Raw genomic sequence first — 23,102 nt, forward strand, 5'->3', positions numbered from 1 at the left:
ATAGATTGTTCTTGTTAAAATTTTAATGTAATAAATATATATATATATCCCTTTCATTTTAAATCTAATATTTACATAAATATACTCCATTTGTCTCGTAAAAGAGTATCACATATGGGATGACATGAGTTTAAAGAAAAGGTTGGTAGATAATGTGTTGAATGGAAATGAGTGGTTGTAGTTGTGGTTGAATTGATTGTAGGATTATATAAAAATGGGTGATTGTGGTTGAATTGATTGTGAGACTATGTACAAATGATCAGTGACTATTGTTAAAAAGAGAAAATGAGGTCATGTCCCAAAATAAAAATGATACTTTCTTATGGGACAATGGAAATAAAAAATGTGATACTTTTTTTATGGGAAGAAGGGAGTATCAAATTAAAGTTTTTAACGTGATCTTTAATTTGATATGCATATTAACTATTTTATAATTAGTCGAATTTTACAATTTTAGAAAGAAATAAAACAAAAAAAGAAGATAAAGAAAAAATATAAATTTTAAATAAACCTTTGATTTTATTATAAACAATAAAATTACCACTCAACTTTGACATGATTTTAAATCTTGACTTTTTAATATGCTATGGATATGGTAATGTTTGGAATTCATTAGATAAAAGGAAAAAAAGAAATATATATATAACTTAGACGTGTAAATATAATTTTACTATCATACTGATAATATTAATTATTGTATTTTACTATTTAAAATTTTATAATAGAAAAATAAAAATTAGTATTTCATTTAGCTTTTCATTTCTCTTTTCCATTCAGTTGACATATCAATCATATTCCTAAATTTATTCCATTGATACCTAATTTCATTAGGTCACAAAAATCCCCTTCCACGGTCCTAATTAAACGCTTGGATATATGATCTTGCGATATGTAAAAGTATATATTATATTCAGATCCCTAAATGATATGTAAGGGACTTGACTCCTATCTATAAACAGTGAATTTTAGGGTTCAAATTCACCACTCCTCCTTCGTCCAAGTAATATATATATATATATATATATATATATATATAGGGAGAGGTTCAGGAAAGAACCATAAATAAAAGAAGACCAGAGAACCATTTTCAGCCATTCGATCATCAAGATCTACGGTGGATGCATCATCTTGTTGGATGAATACAGATCCTGGATTCGAATCCTGAAGGGAGCATTTTTTTTTATTTTTTTGAGTGCATTAATTTTAACAGCGGATGCATTAATTTTTACAGTGAATGCATTAGATTTGATGGTTCTCCCGTTCTCACAAATAATGTAGTTCTCTCTAGAACCACACCCTATATATATATATATATATATATATATATATATATATATATTACAGTTTCTATCATTCACCTGGAATGCACATTTTCCTTTCGTTTTCACCTACAAATAAAATATTAAGATTGCTAAGAACAACAAGAGGTCCCATGGTCTAGTGGTTAGGACATTGGACTCTGAATCCAGTAACCCGAGTTCAAATCTCGGTGGGACCTTTTTCTTTTTCTAAACTTTTTAATTGTGTATTTAATTTTTTAAAAAAATATTCTGTAAAGCTAATATTTTCGCATCGTGGATACATTCGTCGTTATGATAAGTAATGCTCAAATTTATTCCGAAGTCTATTTGTAATTAATAGGTGAACTGAACTAGCATCTTCAATTATTTTTTTCGTTTTTATTCTCTGAAGCCTCGTGTTTGATAATTCGGCATTGGATGAGTGTTACTAGTTTCAGTTTGGTCAGTCATTACCTCCCACACACACTAATATAGGTACAAATTGTCTAAGCAAAGTAGTTTTTGTATTTTTCGTGCGTGTGTGTTGTGTGTCCCCAATCCATGCGAAAGTTACTCGGCTTTGCCTAACTTTCTACTCAAGCCAAAAACACCTGTTATCTTCTTTACCAACTCAAGATCCCCCTTTCTTGCAAAGCAAGTCGATCCATCATGTTATATAATGCCATCACCGATTTACCATATCTCATCTCTCACTCACCTTTTTTATTCCTGCAGGTAAACAAAATTACCTAAATACTACTTAGAATGGTATTAATTAATTAATTTCGTGCTTTTGTCTTATTAATTTTATTCAATAGTGTAATGGCAAGCCCGAACGACGCCGCTTCGAATATGTTAACGAATTCTTGCTGGAAGAAGCCATGTGAGGAAGGCGGAAGCGTTTGGGGCAACTTCAAGAATCAGCTGAATCATTTCGTGCATACCCCCGTGAAAGACCACACTCACTGCTTCAAACTCGCCTTGCTCTCGGTAATCTCATTTTTGCCTATTAACACATATATTTATACACTTTATTTTCATCTTCATTATGCTTAATTATTCTGATATATGCAGGTGAAGGATAAATTCTCAACACCCGCAAACTGGACCGTAGATCAAAATTCATCTGATTTGGGGGCTAATGATTCAATGGAATTGCCATGGGATCGTGACTTCACGTCAGTTTGTTGAGATGTCACCGGTTAATTAGTTTGTTGCTATTATTTTTCTTTTTTGGATTGGAGGTTTAAAATTAGGTTTCACAGTGTTGATTCTCAAGCATATATATATATTTTTTTCAAAATGATTATGAAGCAAATGTATTAGCTAGTAATCACATGTTTACGTTTAATGAATCTTTGTTGTGTGCTTATGATCGGATTGATTCTTTTTATTTTTGAGAGTGATCGGTTTGATTCATCGTTATTTGTAATTTATACTCCATCCGTCCTAATATAAATGTCTTATAACTTTTGGGCACGAAAATTAAAAAATGTGTAGAAAGTACATAAAGTTGATTGAGAAAAATTATTTAAATATTAGTAATATAAATTACCAAAAAAGGAATAAGACATTTATTATATTGAAAAGTCTCATTATGAAAATTGGGACATTTATATTGAGATGAATTATTGTTCCCTCCAACGTGCTTCGTGTGTAAATAACTAATTTTCCTTGGATCTAGCGGAAGCACTGGACCCCACTAATTTTTTTAAAATAATTAGTATATATTAATATTTGTAAGAATAAATATGACTTAAGCTTCAAATTATTTATGCACTGTTAATTATATTCTTAACTAGTACGCCCTCCCGTGCGATGCACGGACAAATTCATATTACATAATATTTAAATTATAGTAAAATTATTAAACTACACACAAATTATGTAATCTTTGTAGCATTATTTTCCAATTCTGTTGTAGAGAAAAAGAATAAATTCTCTGAGAAGAAGATATTAGAGGATAGAGTTTTGGATGGAGATGATAAAAAAAAAAGTATGAGAAATAATTTAACTTTAATAATACTTTTTTTGTTTCCTTGACACCATATTGAATCATCACCAAACTACGATTGTAAATAGATCCAATAATTTCTCAATTCAATATTTGATTCATTAAACCTATAATATATGATTCAATATTCGAGTATATATATATATATATATATAACTCAATTCTATATTCATAATATTACAATATTTAAATAACAGCCAAAATTGGTTTTTTCCAAAAGTCCGACACCTAGTTAAGATATTGGGGCTTTTTCGAAAGCCCAATTCTCTCTCTCTCGCCTCCCTTATTTCTCTCTTCTTCCTAAACACGCCAAAACCCAGAACCCTTCTCCATGTGTAGCCTCTTCCAAATCCAAAGACTACTCATCGCCGTTCTTGCTGTCCACCTTTTCTAGTCGAACAACAGTCAATTGAACTCCCTCTTCACCATTTATCGGTTGAACAGTAAAGCCGTCCAACCACCACCTCCTTTGCCTAGTTCTTGTCCTTCTTTCTGGTTCTTATTTTCTCTCTATCCGATTCAAACAAATCCCATTCGAAAACATCGAACTCAAATATTTGAAAAAATTTGTAATCCATTTCGAATAATTTTTATGGTTCGAAAGAAAAATCTAATATCGAATATTTGAGTACAACCCTCCTGAACATGGTCTCGTCTTCTTTATCTCTCATTCTTCACCCACTAAAATTGTTCATCTCCCTCTTTATGGTTATTGGCATCTCTGTTTGCGCCTTCCATGCTGTGCTGCAACCGTCGAAAGCATAAAAGAGTGGAGAGTAGTTGGAGATCCTCTATATCCTTCCCTTTTAATTAATTGGGATGATCTCCCCATTTTCATATGTACTTTTATGCTTTTCTCTTATCTGGATTCTATCGAGCAAAAGCGGTGTAAATTGTATTTCAACATACACTCAAATCTCCAGAGGCCTCATTTTTACAGTTCAGATCTTTTGATTGTTTGATTTCTGGTCCAGATTATTCTATTAATGGATTTTTGGATAAATTTATTGTGGCTCAACGTTGGAATTGGTTTGTTGTGGAGAAATTATCGAAGCATTGAAAGAGAACGTTTGGAAGAGTGAGAGAAAGTGTCGATTCGTCAAAAGCTAAACACACGTCTTTTTGATCATGCCTAAATTTTTGGGATGAAAACTGTCAAAAAAATTGTCGGGAAAATATGACCGTTAAACTGGTCTTTTATATTATATATAGATTATCGAAAATAATTTTTTTTACTTTGAACTATCAATGATATAGCGTGTCTATTTTTTAGCTTCGAAAAATTAACGTGAGTCGAATTACTACCATATACTATTTTACAATTTCCTTTTTAAATTGACCGGATAAAAATGATGTAATTTTAGCCATTAACAAAACATTAGAAAGACGTTACATTGAGCTCTATTAAATTTCTTGAAGTGGATAAAATCACTATGAAAATTTCTCATTACTACTATTTTGATTTGGACCAAAACAAATAGAAAAAAGTGTCTATATTGTAATCATTCACTACTCTTTCATTTAGATCGTAAATGGTTGAAGTTTAATTGAATTAGATGTGGAAATAAAAATTTAAAATAAATAAAAATGAAGGATAGAAGAAATGTCACATGAAATTATGGATTCTCATTTTCATATTTAATTCATACTAAATTTCAACCATTTACAATTTAAATAAAATGATCAACATTGTGTACATATCATAAAGGATAAATATCATATTAAAGTCCAAATTATACCGCTTTATCAAAAATATTTTAAACTATAAGAAATATTTTTAAAAACCCCAAACTATTAATAATAGTTTGTATATAAAAAATATCTTGCGTCCATTTTTTGGTCTCCAGAATCATGACGTGGCTTACCGGATGCTACCATGTAATTTGTATTTTATTGTTTTAAATGGCATGACATAAAGCGACGCCATTTTGTGTCATATCATTTGAAAAGGCGACATTGTTTTGTGTCACGTTAGTTCATTCAAATTGCGTTGAAACTTAGTTTATCCAACATCGACTTGATTTTTTGAAATGATACGACATAAAACAACGTGGTTTGGTTCAATGTCACTTACAAAAATAAAATATAAATTATTACGTGGCATCCAACGAGCCACATCATGATTATGAGGATCGAAGAAAGGACGCAACATATTTTTTCATACAAACCTAATAGTTTGGGGTTCTTAAAAAACGTTTCTAATAGTTTGGGATATTTTTTATAAGGCGAGTATAGTTTGAGATTTAATTTGATATTTACCTTTTCATAAATTTCAAGCAAACACTTTAAAATATACTAAAAACACTTAAAAGAGTAAAAATCAAACGGTTCCGATTTGAAACCGTGAACCGTCGAATCGTGGTAGATCGGTCTCGGGACCTCATACGAATCGTGGACGTTAACACCGAGATCTCTGAAATAAACGAAACGATATGGAGAGACAGAGTTAGGAACATATCCACTGCTCAGAGGGCCACCTTCGTCCGAATTGACGCTTACGATGTCGGAATCCATCAAAACTAAAGGTGGGTTTGTTGTATACATCACCGCAGTCGGTAATCGAAAGAGGGTTGCAGTACAGAGGTGGAGAAGAGGGAGAAGATCAGAGAATCAAGGGTTTGAGAGATGTAGGGCGCCGCTAGAGAGAGAAAGAAGAGGTGGAACATAAGTGATAAATAAAAGTAGGAGAATTAGGATTTGGTTTAATTAAGGGGTATATCTCCCCTTAAACCTTAGATCAGTAATGCCTTAATGATTTTCAAAATAAGAACGAGCCTAATCTAGTGGGACGTCCCAAAAAAGGAAAACAAGCCTATTAAAATAGGATGGAGAGAGTATTTATTTATTTTTATTTTTTTAATCTGATTTTTTTTTATTGTATTTATATAAATACAATACAAACATGCATAACTTTGCACAAAAAAATGCATTGCATATATTGTGGCAACATCGTGCAAATTTTTGTGTGCAAAATTATGCATATTTTATGTAAACCGTTGGATATACCTAATCGCACGGATAAAAATCATTCTCTATTTTTAAAATATTTGTGATTCTCCACGGATCCATTCTCTCTCTCTCTATATATATATATATATATGTATATGTGTGCAACGTTCATGCATATTTATGTATATATGGATATTTGTGTTCAATTATATGCATAATTAAGACGACGAGCAGTGAGTAGTGGCGAGAGGTACTTGATTGGTCGCCTAGTGCAATACATTTTTTTTTTGTAATATTATGCATATTTGTGTTTAATTATATGCATTGTATGCATAATCAAGACAACGAATGGTGAGCAACGATGAGAGGTATCTGACAGGTCACCTAGTGCAATTCATTGTTAGGCATATTTGTATTCAATTATATGCATTGTATGCCACCGAGTGAAAAAAAAAATCTCATTTTACCCCTGCGCGCATTTAGCCAAGGTCTTGAAATTCCTCTGCCACGTGTCACGTTCTTAGTGCGCCACATGTACACAATGTGTGGTTCAGATTTGATACTACATACTCCTTTCGTCCATAAAAAATATGCCTAATTGGTTTCGGCACAGGTTCTAAGAATTATGTTAAGTGTTTGTGAGTGGAATATGAATCCCTTATTTTATGTGAATGTAATAGTAAAAAGTGTTTATGGGGCAGGGGTATATTGACAAAAATGGTTAGGCATAATTTTGATTGACGGACCAAAATGGTAAAATAAATATATTTTTGGTGGACGGAGAGAGGGCTATATAAGGACACGGTACCACCATAACCAAACCATATTTCACACACACACACACACACACACACACACACACACATATATATATATATATATATATATATATATATATATATATGTCATAGCCCGACTCAAACTACATATATTTAAGCCGGAAAATTGTGACTGGGAAAAAGGAGTAAGAAAACGGAAAAGTTAACAAGCAGACGACTTACAACAACACAACGACTAGTTGACTAAGTAGAAAGCAAAACATTTCTCAAAATTCAAAGTTTTTATCCTTATAACACATCTAGTGTTGCAGCGGGTCAAAATAACTGGATTACATGTATGAAGACATGAAATCCGGAGCCTAATTAAGTACTTATATTTCAAAGCTTTGCTCTGCCGACATCCATCTGCATCACAACTTAACCTGCACATTTAGAAAACATATGCAGGGCTGAGTACTCAAAAGCACTCAATGGTCACATGCCAAATTAAATAACTTGAAAGCTTGCTCTTAGAGCTATATATTGAACTTGCCATCTCAAGCATCACACAAGAGTTTTATTTAAATAACCTGTGCACGCCAAAACTGTAAAATATCTCTATAATAATCATAAACTTCATATGTGTCTGCAGACAAATAACATGTATGTACCATAACTACGCATCATGTAACCTTGTGTTGAGAAGTAGGCCTCCTTCTCAAACACAGTGATCGGCCCGAAGGCTCCCGATCACAGTGACCGGCCAATCCGCTCGATGACTCACGGTTACAACTATGTGCACAAACCCTTACTGACATCTCGCTTCAGCATAGGGCCGATATCGTCTATCTCTCGTAGATGGTAACATAAATTAATTTGGCAAGTCAATAATTTTAATATAACTTCATTTATATAAACATCATTAAATAGTGCGCACTTCAAATTCTGAGTTTAGAAAGCCCACCTGATACGCTTAATGAAGTAGAAATCCTTGCTTGTTCACTTTATAAAGCCACTCGAACCTTCATTATAATGAGGTTCCCAAGGTAAGATTGGATAGCTAGACAAGAAATAAATAGAAAAGAATTCATAGTTGAAACTTATATCTCTTGAAACTTTAGGGTTGCTTCCTCTAATCTAAGTAATCTACTTTTCTGAACTTAACTTATTAAAAGCATACTAACATATTATCTAAACCACAACTTAAACTACGATAATTGTAACTCTGGCGTTAATCATAACTCCGCTCACACTAATTAAAATAATTCTACATATCTAGACCATTTAATAAATCAAATTAATTATTATCTAATAGCTAATAATCCTTTATACATATTTACTAGGCTTAAAATAATATAAACTCAGCTTAATTAATAATTAAGGCGTAACTGTATATTAAAATCATCACTAAATTAATAAATAAGCCCAACAACTATCTTATGCTATCTAAACCCATTAGAAATATTAATAGGCCTATCAAAACTTCAGGCCCAGTATTTTGCAAGCCCAATTAGATTAAATAAATAAAACAAATTTTCTTAAAAAGAAAGCAGATTAATCTCTCTCTATCATTTACGTAAATTCTCTCTATTTCTGCGTTCTCTCTCTTTCTCTGCTCTTTACCGTCCCTTTCTCTCTCCCTTCGCCCCTCTCTGCCGGCTCCCTTCTTCCCCATCTCACCGGGACGTCGCTGGTTCTCGCCGCCTCCGGCGCGGCGAGGCAGGCCCCTGTTCTTCCCCCTTCTTCCTTTATCTTCTCTTCCCCCAATTTCCCAGGCTACCACTACTTAGGGTTTTGAAGTTTCCTCTTTTAAATCTGCTCCTCCGGTGAACTCCACCGCCACCGCCGCCGTTCCCGTCGCGGGATTGTTTTTTTCACCCACTTTGTTTGTATGGCTCAAATTTTGAGAGATTTATGATGATAAATATTCTTATTGAAGTTGAGAGTTGCTGCTTTCGATTTATTTGGGGCTTTTCTTTGATTAATCTTGTCTTATTGTGTGTGCCCTTTTTCTGTGTAGTGTTCTCTCTGTGTGTTCTTCTGTGTGCATTGTTGCCCAGCAATCAATTTCTTCAATTCCATGAATTATATGCATTTTGTTTTTTGGTAATTTGACGATTTGCAAATATATATACACCAGTGTTATAGGATGTATAAATTGTAGAATTGCTGAGTTTTTGTGTGAGAAGAATTATCAATTTTGGTGAATATTTAAAGTTAGATCTTTTCATTCAGAATGAGTTCTACACGAGCAGTTATTCTTTGGAGAACTCATTTTTCTCTGTAGATTTTGGGGTATTACTTTGTCAGGCTCGAGTAACCCTTCATGCTGCCACAATAACCCTAGGCTTGCACATAAACTGATACCAAGTTTCTTGGCATACTAAGCTTTCATTTCACTTTATGAAACACTAAGATACATAAGTTTTTCTAGGTTTGATTTCTTATTGGTTGGGTTGTTGGTGAAAGGAACTAATAACATTTTGGTGTAGGCCATGTAAATTTAAAGAGTTTATAACATCCGAATGCTGGAGTATTTAGATGGTATATGTATTAGGCTTTACCAATGTATCCTCTTATCTAATTGACATTGTCATTATACTAATTTGAGCTTTCTTTCATTTGCTAAGGTACCTAGGTTAATTGTTATCTTATGAGAATGACTTGTTGAAATTTTCAGTGTGGGAAGCTTAATCCCATTTTATACCAATGTACGTATTATCTGTATTTGTATATGCCTCTGCTTGTTTTGAGGATTGAGAGGAATGTACAAGATCCTAGAAAACAATTTCTTGATGTGACTTAGTTCAGGGGAGATTTAAGGGATGAGATGACTGCAGTTAAATTTCTATATGCTGGTGAGAGTGCGTGCGTGTGTTAACTGTATATATACTAACATCATCATTCTACTTTTGATGTGTCCCCGAAAAATAAAGTCTTGTTTCTCTCGTTTCGCACTTAACTAAATGAAATATTAACTTTCATATGCCAGCCTCATGAAGAGGCCATCTCACTTGTGCTTGTTCTTGACTTGCTAGGTGGTTGATATTATTCTACATGGAAGCCAAATTCTTCCGCTTTCTTAAGATTGTTGGAGTTGGTTTCAAAGCAAGAGCAGAGGCTGAAGGCCGTCTCTTATACCTAAAGCTTGGTTATAGCCATGAGGTGGAACTGGCTGTGCCTCCTGCAGTTCGTGTATTCTGCTTCAAAAACAATGTAGTATGCTGCACCGGGATTGACAAGGACAGGGTGCATCAATTTGCTGCTGCTGTTCGTAGTTGTAAGCCCCCTGAGGTCTACAAAGGCAAAGGTATTATGTACATTGACGAGGTCATAAAGAAAAAGGAGGGGAAGAGATCAAAATAACAAGCTCTCATGCTCGCACTTCTGCATATGCTACTCTACATTTAATAAGTTCAATATACAAGAACGCAAATTTGTGTTGTGGCTGGAATGTTGTTTTTCATTCAGGAGAAACTTTTAACATGTTTCCATATTTGCAATGGTTCATGACATTGTTTTATATGAAGCCTTTAACAGACTGCATATCCGAGTTTATTCTACAGTTTGAGTGATTTGAGTTTAATTTAAAAATGGAACTTATCATTCTTAAGTTCATTAAAGGAATATACCCTACTTGCTTAGTTTTAACACTGTTACATTGAAGAATCAAGAAACCTTATTGGCACAATCCCGCCTTTCAAGATTAATGTGAAGTATAATATTAAAGCCGTGTTTACTCATGCCATGACTCTGGTAGATGTCTAGCTGTCTTCTTAGATATATTAATCATGCTCACAAGAAGTTGTAACCAATTGCAAGCTGGGGGAATTTGATAATAAGATAAATAAGATTCTTACTATAATCATACTCGTTTTATTTTGTCCATCCCTATATTAAATAGTTGGTAACACGTAGAAACTGATGAAGAGACAGACTCGTAGCAAAGTTGTACATATTTTTATATATAACTTCAAACCAAACAACCTAACCTCTGATTGGAACTCAACCAAATAAAGAAACCAATAGTAGTGGATTAGTTGAGTTTATAAAAAGGACGCCTTTTTAGTGGAAACTCGTAAGGAAGATGACTCTTATTTTCATTATTTTTAGGATCATTAACATTTTATATCTCAAACTTTCAATATTTCCATAAAATAGCTCGAGCTCTCATTTTTTTCCTAGAAAATCCCGATTACATTTTTTTTATATAAAATATACCACTTGAAAAATTTGATGACCACAAATCCAAATACTCTTATTGTATTGATTATAGTGAAATTGTAAATCCTACACCACTAAATTGAAGACTTCTTCCATGTAATGAATCACCTTTCGATCACTAAATTTTTCTTTGACGAAATAAATCATTTTTTGATCACCAAATTTTGTGTGCCAAAATATCTTAGTATAAAATATGCTGAAAATATGAGAATTTTTTAAGAAAAAATAAAAATATAGAACATTTTATGAAAAGCAGCAAGAGTTGGAGACATGTTTTTAATACCAACTGCTGTAAATCTTGAAAATTAATTTGCTCCAAAGATTCACATATTGATATGATAAGGGAGTCAACTTGATCAGCTACATCAATTTACACAGCATTATTTGGCCTACCCCCCTTCCAACTCATTTTTCGTAGAAACTAATTAGTATCCACTACGTCAACTCAGAAATTAATATTCAAAAACATTATATAAGTATGGAAGCAACCACGGAATTTACACAATAAAACATCAAAAGCATCGCAAAAACAGTTGACATTGAGAATTAATGGACATCTTCTCCGGCAGCTTCCGACTAGAGGAAAGCTCGTCGTTGCGGCGGTGCAGCAGCTCATTGGTGGCTTCCGACGTGGCACGCGTCACCAGGTACGAGAGGCTCTCACAGTCGATGCGCCTCACCGACAACCACCGTCGCAGCACAAACAAATTGCGGTGGCGCTCTCTTCTCAGCCTATTTTCTTTCAGGAAGAAAGAAACAACCGCGCAGAGCCCGAGAGGGGCGCCCAACAAAAGACAGGCTTCCTGGGTTGCTGACCCCCATCGCCGTTGGCCCGTCCAAGGATGGTAGAACTCAACTTTTTATCATCACCTTCAATCATTTTCGTCATATGTGTATTCAATTTGGATTGCTTCACTTGTATTTCTCGATTGAGCCAGCGTGATGCTTAGAATTTAGAGTCGCTTGAGATATATATATGTAATTAGATCTGAGTTTCGTTTTAGATCCATTTTCTAGTTTTATGATATAAGACGGTAAAAAGCTGCTGACTTTAATTTATTTATTTAAGGTGAGATTACATACAGTATTTATCTAGCTACGTACGTGGCTTCCCAGCCTGACCACGATGCCATCGATATCTCTCACGTACCCCACTTTCTGGCCCCACTCTTTCTCCTCCGGCTTGGCCACCGCCTCCGCCCCATTCTCCACCGCTCTCTGTAATGGTATGATCACCAATATCATGATCAAGATTAATTGTATTATTAGATTTAAAGATACATACCTTAAAAGCGGCGTCGACGTCGTCATAATCAAAGCAAACCTCCACAGGATTTCTGTCGCGGATCTTGACGCTCCCGGTGAGGTCGTCCGTCTCATGTTGCTTCGCCGGCGTAAACGCTATCGTTGTGGAGCCGCTCTCCAGCTCCCCCCATCTAAACACGATGATGATGATGATATAGAATCTTGTAATTAATTAAGATGAAGGAAATTAATGATGGATGCACCTGTGAGAATCGTGGAGGCGGCGGACGTTGTAGCCCAAGGCCTTGGCGTAGAAGTCGACAGATTTGGCCACATCTTTCACGTACACAACCGTGTATGCATACGCCGGCTTCAAGTTGGATGTCATTACTCCCTCGCCTTGTGTCTCGTCTTAATTTTTTTGTTATCGATCGCTAATTAAAGAGATTATAAGTAATTGGAGAGGAGTGTTGAAGCTTACACGTGTACGCCATGCAGGTTGGAAGTGCCACGTCTGTTTCCCCACCTATGCCTATCCTTACGTTCTATTATCCAAGTTAATCATTTTAACCAACCATTTTAGACACAGGCAAATAGCTAGTAATCTAAATTCAGCATGTCGGATCTACGATATTTTGAGACTCGCAAGACGCACAGTAATTATATACTATATTTTATAATTTTAATTAATTAAATAATAATTAATTAATTAAAAATGTGTTAGATTATATTTCAATTAACCCAATCAATTTAGTCACACACATGCAGATTCTTACGTTTAAGACAACCTCGAGATTTTAGTGTTATATTCATCTCATTGATAACACTCAATTTTATCTGAATTTTAATATTCTTATCATGTCAACTTTACAGAGAAGTGTTTGATGGTTGTTTTGTACGTATTTGAATTATTTTTTCTTGTGAAATGTAATACTTGATCATACTTTAATGAACTTTACAGAAATATTAAAGCTGAATTAGGAAACATGGTCTGGACGAAAGTTGTATAAATATCATCTCGATACGAATTCTTGAGCACAAACAGATCACAAATTAGAGTTCAAATGGGAGAGATATGATAAAAAAAAAAGTCGCACGCAACAATGAATAATGGTCGTCGAGGAGAAGAAGGAGTTTACACATGAGCTTGGGGCATGTGGAGGTGCTCAACGAGGTGTCCACTTTTCGCTATATGAGATTATGTTGTAGTCCGAAAGATGTACACAACCAAGCCAAACCTCCTCGGTCAAGTTACCCAAAACGCTGAAGATATACAACCAAGTGACCACATACCAGTGTCCAACCCATAGTTTGTGGAACCATAAAGTAGCTCGGGGGCTCTAAACCAACACAAGAGGTAAGGTCGACGGGGTATAACTTATATTTATCTGCAATAATTAGTAATAATGTATTAAATCTTTAATTAACTTTATTTATTATAAGAAAATAATTAATATATTTTATTATTTTTAATGATATAGCTTATTTTCAAAAGAAAAAAATTAAAATTTTCAATATGAATATAAATTTAGAAAATTCGTATAGACTCGATTAAGCTCGTGAGCCTCAAAGTATTCGGTAAACAAAGTTCGGGATTCGACTCGATATTAAATAAATCGAACTTGAGCATACCACTATTTGATTCGGTTCGGTTCAATTACACCCATACTTTTGTGAAATATAGTTTGCCCAGAGTCCTTGCACGTACTCTTCTATGCTTATATTATCCAGTTCATTTTATTATTACAAATGAATTTGTAGGGATCTTATCCGATTCCCCGACATCTTACCCACATTCATTCTTATCGGCAAGGTCAAAATTGATCTGCTTTCGCATTTTGCAGGGAGTGATAATTCTCACTTATCATTTTCTGAATCGGATAGAAATACCCCATGTCACCTTCTTAGCCACAATACCTTCTCATTTTTTCCTCCTTCTTCGTGGGGTCGTTGTCTTCCGCCTTTTGCACGAGCCGACCTGTGAAGTTTTGAGTTATGTGCAATACTCATATAGGTCTTGATGCCATCACTTAAGTAGCTTCATTTTTGTCTTCAGCACACATCATTCAAGTCATGAGCTTAGTCTAATCTTGAGGTTCAATTGTATCCCAACTCACTCTCTCCCACCTAAATGAGCTTCATTGTGACCGTTTCTATTCTACGTGTGCCCTACCTCATCAGTGTATCATCCACAAAAAAAAAATAAGAACATGATCTAAACTTAAAATAAGACACAAAAAAGCTCAAAAATTAGGCTCATCAGTCGACGCACCCGTTGCCGCCTGCATGCCCATCGCTATTTGCGTGAATTATTTTGTGAGATTAGTATAAACCTAATTATTTTGTGATTTTTTTTTATTTTTGTGTTAATTTATTGTTAATTATAGTAATCACCATAATAACTTGATAATTAATGTTAATTATGAGCCTTAATCTTGCTGTCAAAGAAATGTCGACTGCCTTCCAAAAGAAGAGGTTAGCTTTCGAGATTTTTTTTATTTTTTTTAGAACAAACACCCGAGGGGTGAGGGGTTAGGGAGACCCCTTACCTGTAAATAAACCATCAACTAGTATCTCATGCATGACGACGCCCAACAGAATAAACAAGGAACCGATTAAGGGGTTAGGGAGTTCAAATCCTTTCTGAGATCGACTAACCCTAGGGCTGGTAAACTGATCGGTTCGGTTTTAACCGAATCGATTTACCGGTTAACCGGAACCGATTAAGGGTGGTGAATTATGAACCAACACCTAAACTATAAGATGTAAAGTATGGACTATACCTAGTGGAACGAGTGGAGTAAAGTGATCGGAAACTTTGCACGAAGGAGAAAATAACTGTTATATTCGAAAAAATGAGATAACGTGCCGGTAATACATGAGCTGAGGTCTATTTATAGATTACAATTGAGGGTAAAAATGTAAAATCATTATCCACGCATGCTCCTTGCGTGGTCGGAGGGTACAACAGTAACTTCGTCTTTACGCGGGATTTCTTCCCGCACCTTCTAGCATTTCTCTGGCGGGGGTGACTCCTCTGGCGAAAGATGATTCCTCTGGCGAAGAGTGACTCCTCTGGCGAAGAGTGACTCCTCTGGCGAAGACGGCCTCTCTGGCGAAGGTGGCTTCTCTGGCGAAGGTGACTCCTCTGACGAGGGCGACCTCTCTGACGAACACGATTCCTCTGGCAAGAGCCATTCCTCTGGTGGATGAGTTGTCTCTGGTGGATGAAATCCCTCTGGTGAGGATGATTCTTCTGACCAGTATGACTCCTCTGATGAGGATGATTCCTCTGATTTGTATCCTTTCTCTACTCTGCACATATCACTCCTCATCAAAGGGCCATTTCCCTAACCGATAACCGAACCGATTATTGGACCGGTTAACCGATTGACCGGGCCGGTTAGTCGGTTAATCGATCAAACCGATTAATCCACGATCTCTCAATTTGTCCGAATTTGACCAGTTAATTCGGTTAACCGGTTAACCGAATTAACCGGTTTTTATTTAAAAAAAATTCAAATTTGTAGAATGTGTTCAATAGGATTTGAACTCTTAACCTTTGAAAGAAAGAATAAGGTCTTATCCACTGCACCAACTCATAACTTATAATAATTTAGAACAAATTTTTTGTTATAGATACTTGAAATATTAATGTATTATTTAAATTAAAATATTAAAATATAAATTAATTAATTTAATATAAAATAAACCGGTTAATCGGTTTAACCGATTAATTAACCGGTTAAACCGATTAGTGATGAACACACTAACCGATAACCGAACCGAACCGATAAAAACCGATTATCGGTTAACCGAAAACCGGTTTTTTCGGTTCGGTTACAGTTAAAACCGATTAACCGGAACCGTTTTACCACCCCTAACTAACCCTATCCAATGGAAAGTTACAACAAATTTCCCAGGGGCGGAGCCAGGCCCCTAAAGACAGGGGGGGCAAAACATGATAAAAAAATATTAAATAAATTTTACAAAAATTATATAATACTAAAATATTTTTACAATAATTCCTTACGATTACTCATATTCTGAAAGCGACGTAATATCAGCTCATTGTCAATTGTCTCAAAAATTTCTTTGTCAATATAAGTAGCTAAACAATCATTCATCCAACGATCACACATTCGATTTCGAAGCCGACTTTTAACAATCTTCATGGCAGAAAAAGCTCTTTCCACTATTGAATGGCGGGAACTTGTTCTTGAGGAACTTTTTCTCTTTGACTTGCCTCTTCATTCGTATTTGATGATTTTCTGATAATAAATCTGTCCATTCCTATTTGATGACAAATTAATTAAAAAATTTAACAATACTATTTAATAACAAAAAAAAAAAGTATTGAAAGTAGTTGATTTTGTATACCTTGTAATCCTCAAGTTGAAAAATCGATTGTGAAGATGAAAGAATTCTCAACTTGTTGATGAATATTTTTTTTTTTTTTCGTTTTCATTACAGTAGAAGACAGACAGAGACAGAGCATAACCTAAAGTGAAAATACGGTAATTTATAATAAGAGCATACCGTTTCATATTTTCTTTTGATAAAAGGAAACTTGTGGAAAAAGATAACCACGATTTCTCTTTCCTATTATCTTTTATTTATTTATTTGTATCTTCTCTATCTGTAAGGTATATGACCAAAAAAAAAGAGGAATCAAGTTTTGTTAAGTCCATTTGCCAATCACACATGATTGCCCCCTTTTCCTCAAATTTTTGGTGGGGCAAAAATATACATATTTTTATAATTATACATATATACATATACTAAAAAAAAATTAGGAGGGACAATTGCCCCACTAACCTATAAGGTAGCTCCGCCCCTGAAATTTCCAGGAGTTGGTTGATCTTAATGGCACTAGTTGGAAAAAGCTATCATCCAACTCTATAAACAAATATTACGCCAAATTCGAGGTATATAAAATATTATTTAATTTTATTTTTTAGATAATGTTAACTAAAACATTATATTCAAATTGGCATGTTGTAGAAAGCCTTCTCTTAGGATGAGGAACTCTACAACACATCGATTATCTGCACGGCCTGGACCGTTCAAGCTAAGATTGCATATAGATATTAAATCTACACAATGATGAAGAATGTCATGAATGGAACCCTCATGAACTTCCTTCATCCTGACATCACCTCTCATTGTCAGAAATTTCGATTAACGTCTAAATTCAAGGCTAAGTCGGAGCACGCGAGCAAGAATCGCCGATCTGAGCCTGTTGGTCTAGGTACATGGATATCCATTCACCATGAAGGCTTCCATAGCACGATTGACCACGCTGAGCATCTAATAAGTTAAGTTAATTAGTTTAATTGTTGTAATCATGTATATTCCTTAAACATATTAACTTTGAAATAATATAACTCTTTAATATACATCATTTACAAGCTCGAAAGAAGAACATTCTCGTGGTATATGCAATGTATGATACCTTTTTAAGGATGTACTATAAGGATGGGTGGGCACGTGAGCAAGGCGTAAGTTAGATAAATAATTTTAAATTAATTGTGTAATTCTATTTTATAAATTTCTCATTTGTGCGCTTTTATGGTTTGAAAGAAGTATAGCAGCATGTCGATTAGTTACGCTCTACTTAGGGATGAGATATCCCTGCACAAGGTGCGCTATATTTATAAGGAGGTGGTGACGTTAGACCCTAAGAGACGCATACTTGGACTGTGCATGATGTCATAGGTGTTTTCTGTTGGTGGCTCAAGCACATAATCAAAGAACATGTCTTAGTTCCCCTCTATAACAATAACAACAGTCTCCGCTCAAATGGCACAACTCAAGGCAAAGTTACAATAGACACAACATAAGGAGTGCAGGTTGAGATGAGGGAGATGCGTCGAGGGGAGACTGCACTCTAGGCTGAGATAGAAGAGCGCAACAAGATAGATGCTGCAATCCAAGCTGAGTTGAATGAGACATTTTAGAAGGACGCCATAATGGATACCTGATAGTCAGAGATGCAGCAACAACAACTCACTTGTATTATGTAGTTCTTCCAGGTGCAAACGCTCAGTGGATTTTATTCAAAACCTCTTACATGAGCATGTTTACCCCCATATTCCCTAGATAGTTGATATATACTCAGTTTGTATGTTATTACCGATACATTTGTACGTTATTGTTAAGATATTTATGTTTATATTTCTATAAATTTTTGATTTATCTATATTGGAAATGTATATTATAAATTTCAATTTCATTGATTAATTTATAAATTTAAAATAAAAACTATTTAAAAAATAATTTTTCCTGCACATTTATGATGGAAATATTACTCCCTCCGTCCCCAAAATAAGTTCCTCTTTGGGGACGGCACGAATTTTAAGGAAAAGTGGTAAAATGTATTGATAGTGAAAAAAAATATGTTATAATTAGTATTGAGAGTGGTGAAAAGGTGAAAAAGTATTATGAGTAATTAGTATTGGGAGTGGTGAAAAAGTGAAAAGTAAGAATAAATAAAATATTATTAGTGGTGGGGTAGTTGTCCAGAAATGGAAAGAAAAAAAGAGGAACTTATTTGGGGGACGTTCCAAAAAGGAAAAAGATGAACATATTTTAGGAACGGAGGGAGTATTAAATAACAATTTTTAAACAAATTGAGCAATGCTTCAAAGACTGATTTAATAAAAATAAAATGTTATATATTTTATTCACGACGGATCAATGATGCTTTTTAATAAAATATAATGATTTAATTTTGTATTGCAACAACATAACGATGGATACAATTAAAAATTATTGCAAAAAAACTTTTATTAATGACAAGATGATATTCGTTCATGTCATGCAATGACGGTTAGATGTGTCGTTAATATGTTGTATATTCTTCGTGACTTTTAATGACATAATCACATGTCATCCAATCTATCGTGAATTTTAACAATGGTAAGTTCTTATCGTATGTGAACAGTACAATAAAAGATTTAAGGACGTCTTTTAGTTGTCGTTAATTCCATTAACAATTTAATTTACAATGGAAAATTTGATTTTAACGACGGAATTTTCCGCCTTTAGGAGCGTATCTTTTCGTAACGTAAAAGAATGTTCAAAATATATATGTATTTGTACGAATGTTCATAATTTTCCGCCTTTAGGAGCGCATCTTTTCTCTCTGCAATGCGTGTATTTCTTTCCTTCTTCATCTCATGAACTCTTTTTGTTCCCATCATACTCTTCACTCATGCAACAAAAAATAAAAATCATATTTACAAAATGTATGAAACAGAAATAGAGAAGCTAACATATGTGTGTAGCATACCAGGGACGTTTCCATGAACAATTTTATCCTCATCATCTTTGGAGAGGGATTGATTACCCCCATATGTTGCTCCAAAACCTTCTTCATCAGACCTTTTGGCGTAGCCTCCTCCAGTTAAAGGTTTATTAGCCCTATATATGCAATATATTATTTTCATTTCCATTTATATATCACCTAGTTATATATAAGAATTAAATATATATGATAGGACTAACCCGGATTTGGCATCTTTATCTTGGTCTGTTTTTTCTGATGTTTGTGATTTGTCCGACCCAGATGCAGCTCGTGCAAATCTAGTGTTGGATGATTTTCCAACAATATAATTTGGTAAAGAATATGACAAGCGGTGTGCACTCAGTAATCTCAACATTCTTTTCACCTTCAATCTTTTAATATCGCATAAGATTTATGAAATCATGCAAAAAACCATATTTTATAGAGAGATAGAGAGAGATAGATGGTTAAATATGAATGCCAAATGAACAAGGGTGATCCGGGTCGTGTGCAAATCTAGGATTAGAGGCTTTCCTTTCAGTTCGGTTATATACCTAATTGTTAAATGGAGTAGGCATAGTCCTAGCAAACGATTTTCCTTTTCCAGTATTATTAGCTCTTATGCTGTTTTTTTTTTAATATATTTCTCTTCAGAAGGTTCAATCTAGCGATTGATATATATTTTCCTATATGTATATGAACATCTAGCCATTAATCCAACCTAACAATGAAATATTTTGATTTCTACTAGTTCTTAGATATATATTTTGGAGTAAACTCCATTTTTGTTTAATAATCCACAGAATATGCAAAAGCAATATACAATTCACTGGGACGAGCTCAAACTTAAAAGAAATCTGTAATTTCTAAACTTTGAAATACAAACCCTTTCATTTCGCTAAATGTTACTCTGAATGATGGAAGGAAATTTTCTCTTAGATAGAAGATAAAAAAAAATTAAGGTAAATAACGCTTTAAATCTTATATTATATTTATTTTTGGTATAAAGAATAGAATTGTAAGAAATATTTTTTAAAACCTTAAACTATCAAGTTTCTATCAAAAATGTCATGCGTTCATTTTTTTCAGCCCCCAAAATTTTGGCGTGGCTCGTCGAATGCCTGAAAAAGATGTGCGTTCAAAAAAAATAAAGTTATCGTTACACTTTCATACAAATAAATTTATATTCTCCTTGCTTATGACAGGAGCAGTGCCAGTAATAAGTTAGGGTCGATCCCACATGTAGTTGGTGTAGTTGTGTCTCTTTGTCACGTTCAAAAATGGGGGGGGGGAGGAAGGTGGGCGTATCATCACAAGAGACTTTTTCATGGTCTCAAGTGACTACTCACGGGCAAGAGGGAAAGAACAAGAAAAATTGAAACACTAAAAGAAAGAATTAAAACATAAGGAGAACTTGGGCAATGCAATGAATCAACAAATATAAACTCGATTTGTCATCGACTAAGATATTCACTGATATGTAGGTCTACCAGTTATAAAACATCAATGACTTGTGCCCCTATTCTCACTTGTCATGTGTACTTTCATTATATGATAAAATTTATCCTTACTTGTGTTAAAAGGCAGGGGACACCCTATACCAGAAAATCATCTTGATCAACCACATAAGATCGAGGACACTTCAGTACATGCAATTAAACAAAAGGCATTGAGCCCTAGATAGACCTGGTATTGACAAAGGCAGACCGTAGTATACTTAAACCTCTTGTGCCTGCAATACTCCCAAGATGCAAAGTGATCGTACTCACCCTATAACATTGATTTATTTGTGATTCAATTTTACTCAATTAATAAACAGCCTATTAACTAATCAAGTTGAATTTGATACTTTGGAATCTTGCCCAACACTTCGGGAACACACATGCAGATTCTCACGCCCAAGACGACCTTAGGATTTAGAAGTCTATATTCATATCATCACACTCAGCCAAGATTTATAAACCTAACTAGATATAAAATAAATAACAAGCACAAAAGTAAATGACGACATTAAGTAAATAAAATGAAAATTTACTATTGAACGAAAATAAAAAACACGGCAAGCACCAGCGCCGACAGCAATAAACATACGAAAAACTAAACTAGTGTCTTGCCACAAAGGGCTTAACCAAAATGAAAAACTATTGGTAAGGATTTGGTGTGGTTCTCTTCTAAAATCTGCTCTTTAATTCAGGTGTGTGGTTCTCCTGGTTTGATTGAACTTTGCTTGAAGCTTATCTCGCCCGTATCCATCCTTATCATAAAGGCTTTAAGTATATCATCTTCCAGTTTTGAAGGGAGAACATGCGTTCACCCTTATCCACTTCCGATTCAGACTAAATTTGCCACGTCACCATCTTGGCCAAAACACGTCTTGCCCACAGTGCTTCCTTGTGTGGACTATTCCATACTTATCTTATCTAGATTTTTTCCTTATTACAAGCGGATTTGTAGTAATTTTAGCTACCACGTCATCATCTTGGCCAAACACATCTTGCCCAGAGTCCTTCTTTGCGTGGACTAGTTCATGCTCATCTTATTTAGATTCTTTGCATATCACAAGTGGATTTGTAGGAATCTTATCTGCCATGTCATCATCTTCGCCGAGATGCTTCTATTGATGAAAGCTTGATTTTAAGAGGAAGTTAGGCTGATTCTTGGTCAATGATAAATAGCTTAAGTTGCAACATCATTTCTAGAAATTAGCTCCATCTTACCCAGCACCAGCGAAGCCCCTGCTATGAGCGGTACTGTTTGTTCTAACCCATGACGCCTGGTTAAGCGGTTGGCATATGTCTGTCTCTACTTGAAGTTTATCCACACTGCGACACTCTAACTAACATGGCTAGTCTCCAGATCATTCCCAAAGCCCAGATAAGTGCTCCGCTGTGCCCATTCCAGCCTCCTCGAGCCATGCCTCATCAGTGTGTCCTCCCAAACAGAAAACAACACAAAATAAAGAAAAATGACTCGATCTAGACCGAGTCACGATATAAAAAACTAGCACAAAAATTGGGGTCGACAATGCCACCGTGTAAATTTTATTTTGTTTTTTTAAATGACAAAAGATAACGATCAAAAATGTCTCAAACTATAAGAAGTATTTTTTAAAACTCTAAATTTCAAGTTTGTATCAAAAATGTCATGCATTCATTTTTTAGTCTTCAAAATCTCGATGTGGCTTGTCGTATGTCACTGTATAATTTTTAGATGACATGACATAAAACAGGGTCGTTTACTTATCACGATGCCAGAATTCTTCAACATATTCAATCAAACAATTAGTAGGCCTCGCATTTATCGTGCTTTCCTCGAATTGACGTTCAAAGTCTACAATTTCAATC

General features: G+C 34.6%; 4 protein-coding genes, 1 long non-coding RNA gene and 1 other non-coding gene across 13 annotated transcripts; 4 read left to right on the forward strand and 2 right to left on the reverse strand.

The window, feature by feature from the left end:
- The first annotated feature begins 1,426 nt into the window (after positions 1-1,426).
- TRNAQ-CUG (transfer RNA glutamine (anticodon CUG)) lies at positions 1,427-1,498 on the forward strand. Its single transcript has one exon. It is a non-coding gene; the product is annotated as a tRNA-Gln (tRNA).
- Positions 1,499-1,856: 358 nt separating this feature from the next.
- On the forward strand, positions 1,857-2,656 carry LOC131023889 (uncharacterized). 2 transcript variants are annotated; one of them, XM_057953528.1, is made up of 3 exons: positions 1,857-2,015; positions 2,099-2,270; positions 2,355-2,656. In XM_057953528.1, exons 1-3 carry the CDS (start codon positions 1,960-1,962, stop codon positions 2,469-2,471), a joined length of 345 nt encoding a protein of 114 aa, XP_057809511.1. In that variant the 5' UTR covers positions 1,857-1,959; the 3' UTR covers positions 2,472-2,656. The 2 variants fall into 2 exon arrangements, with proteins under 2 accessions (XP_057809511.1, XP_057809512.1); XM_057953529.1 differs by having other exon boundaries at positions 1,933-2,270.
- Positions 2,657-8,399: 5,743 nt separating this feature from the next.
- On the forward strand, positions 8,400-10,547 carry LOC131023890 (60S ribosomal protein L6, mitochondrial-like). Of its 3 annotated transcripts, none has more exons than XM_057953531.1 (2): positions 8,400-8,886; positions 10,040-10,547. In XM_057953531.1, exon 2 carries the CDS (start codon positions 10,059-10,061, stop codon positions 10,365-10,367), a length of 309 nt encoding a protein of 102 aa, XP_057809514.1. In that variant the 5' UTR covers positions 8,400-8,886; positions 10,040-10,058; the 3' UTR covers positions 10,368-10,547. The 3 variants fall into 3 exon arrangements, with proteins under 3 accessions (XP_057809514.1, XP_057809513.1, XP_057809515.1); XM_057953530.1 differs by having other exon boundaries at positions 8,551-8,890; XM_057953532.1 differs by lacking the exon at positions 8,400-8,886 and adding an exon at positions 8,923-8,939.
- Positions 10,548-11,677: 1,130 nt separating this feature from the next.
- Positions 11,678-12,869, reverse strand: LOC131023891 (uncharacterized). Of its 3 annotated transcripts, XM_057953535.1 has the most exons (4): positions 12,734-12,869; positions 12,511-12,661; positions 12,309-12,443; positions 11,678-12,095 (listed from the first exon to the last, which is right to left on the reverse strand). In XM_057953535.1, the coding sequence occupies exons 1-3, from the start codon at positions 12,856-12,858 to the stop codon at positions 12,318-12,320; spliced, it is 402 nt and encodes a 133-aa protein (XP_057809518.1). In that variant the 5' UTR covers positions 12,859-12,869; the 3' UTR covers positions 11,678-12,095; positions 12,309-12,317. The 3 variants fall into 3 exon arrangements, with proteins under 3 accessions (XP_057809518.1, XP_057809517.1, XP_057809516.1); XM_057953534.1 differs by lacking the exon at positions 11,678-12,095 and having other exon boundaries at positions 12,253-12,443; XM_057953533.1 differs by lacking the exon at positions 11,678-12,095 and having other exon boundaries at positions 12,253-12,661.
- Positions 12,312-13,044, forward strand: LOC131023892 (uncharacterized). Its single transcript, XR_009101557.1, has 2 exons — positions 12,312-12,451; positions 12,558-13,044. It is a non-coding gene; the product is annotated as an uncharacterized LOC131023892 (long non-coding RNA).
- A 3,506-nt stretch (positions 13,045-16,550) lies between these two features.
- LOC131023894 (uncharacterized) lies at positions 16,551-20,200 on the reverse strand. Of its 3 annotated transcripts, none has more exons than XM_057953537.1 (3): positions 19,980-20,200; positions 19,765-19,895; positions 16,551-16,763 (listed from the first exon to the last, which is right to left on the reverse strand). In XM_057953537.1, exons 1-3 carry the CDS (start codon positions 20,132-20,134, stop codon positions 16,666-16,668), a joined length of 384 nt encoding a protein of 127 aa, XP_057809520.1. In that variant the 5' UTR covers positions 20,135-20,200; the 3' UTR covers positions 16,551-16,665. The 3 variants fall into 3 exon arrangements, with proteins under 3 accessions (XP_057809520.1, XP_057809519.1, XP_057809521.1); XM_057953536.1 differs by lacking the exon at positions 16,551-16,763 and adding an exon at positions 17,590-17,780; XM_057953538.1 differs by lacking the exon at positions 16,551-16,763 and adding an exon at positions 19,406-19,678 and having other exon boundaries at positions 19,980-20,193.
- Between the last annotated feature and the right edge of the window lie 2,902 nt (positions 20,201-23,102).

This window comes from Salvia miltiorrhiza, chromosome 4 (assembly GCF_028751815.1).
Source record: "Salvia miltiorrhiza cultivar Shanhuang (shh) chromosome 4, IMPLAD_Smil_shh, whole genome shotgun sequence".
NCBI lineage: Eukaryota > Viridiplantae > Streptophyta > Magnoliopsida > Lamiales > Lamiaceae > Salvia > Salvia miltiorrhiza.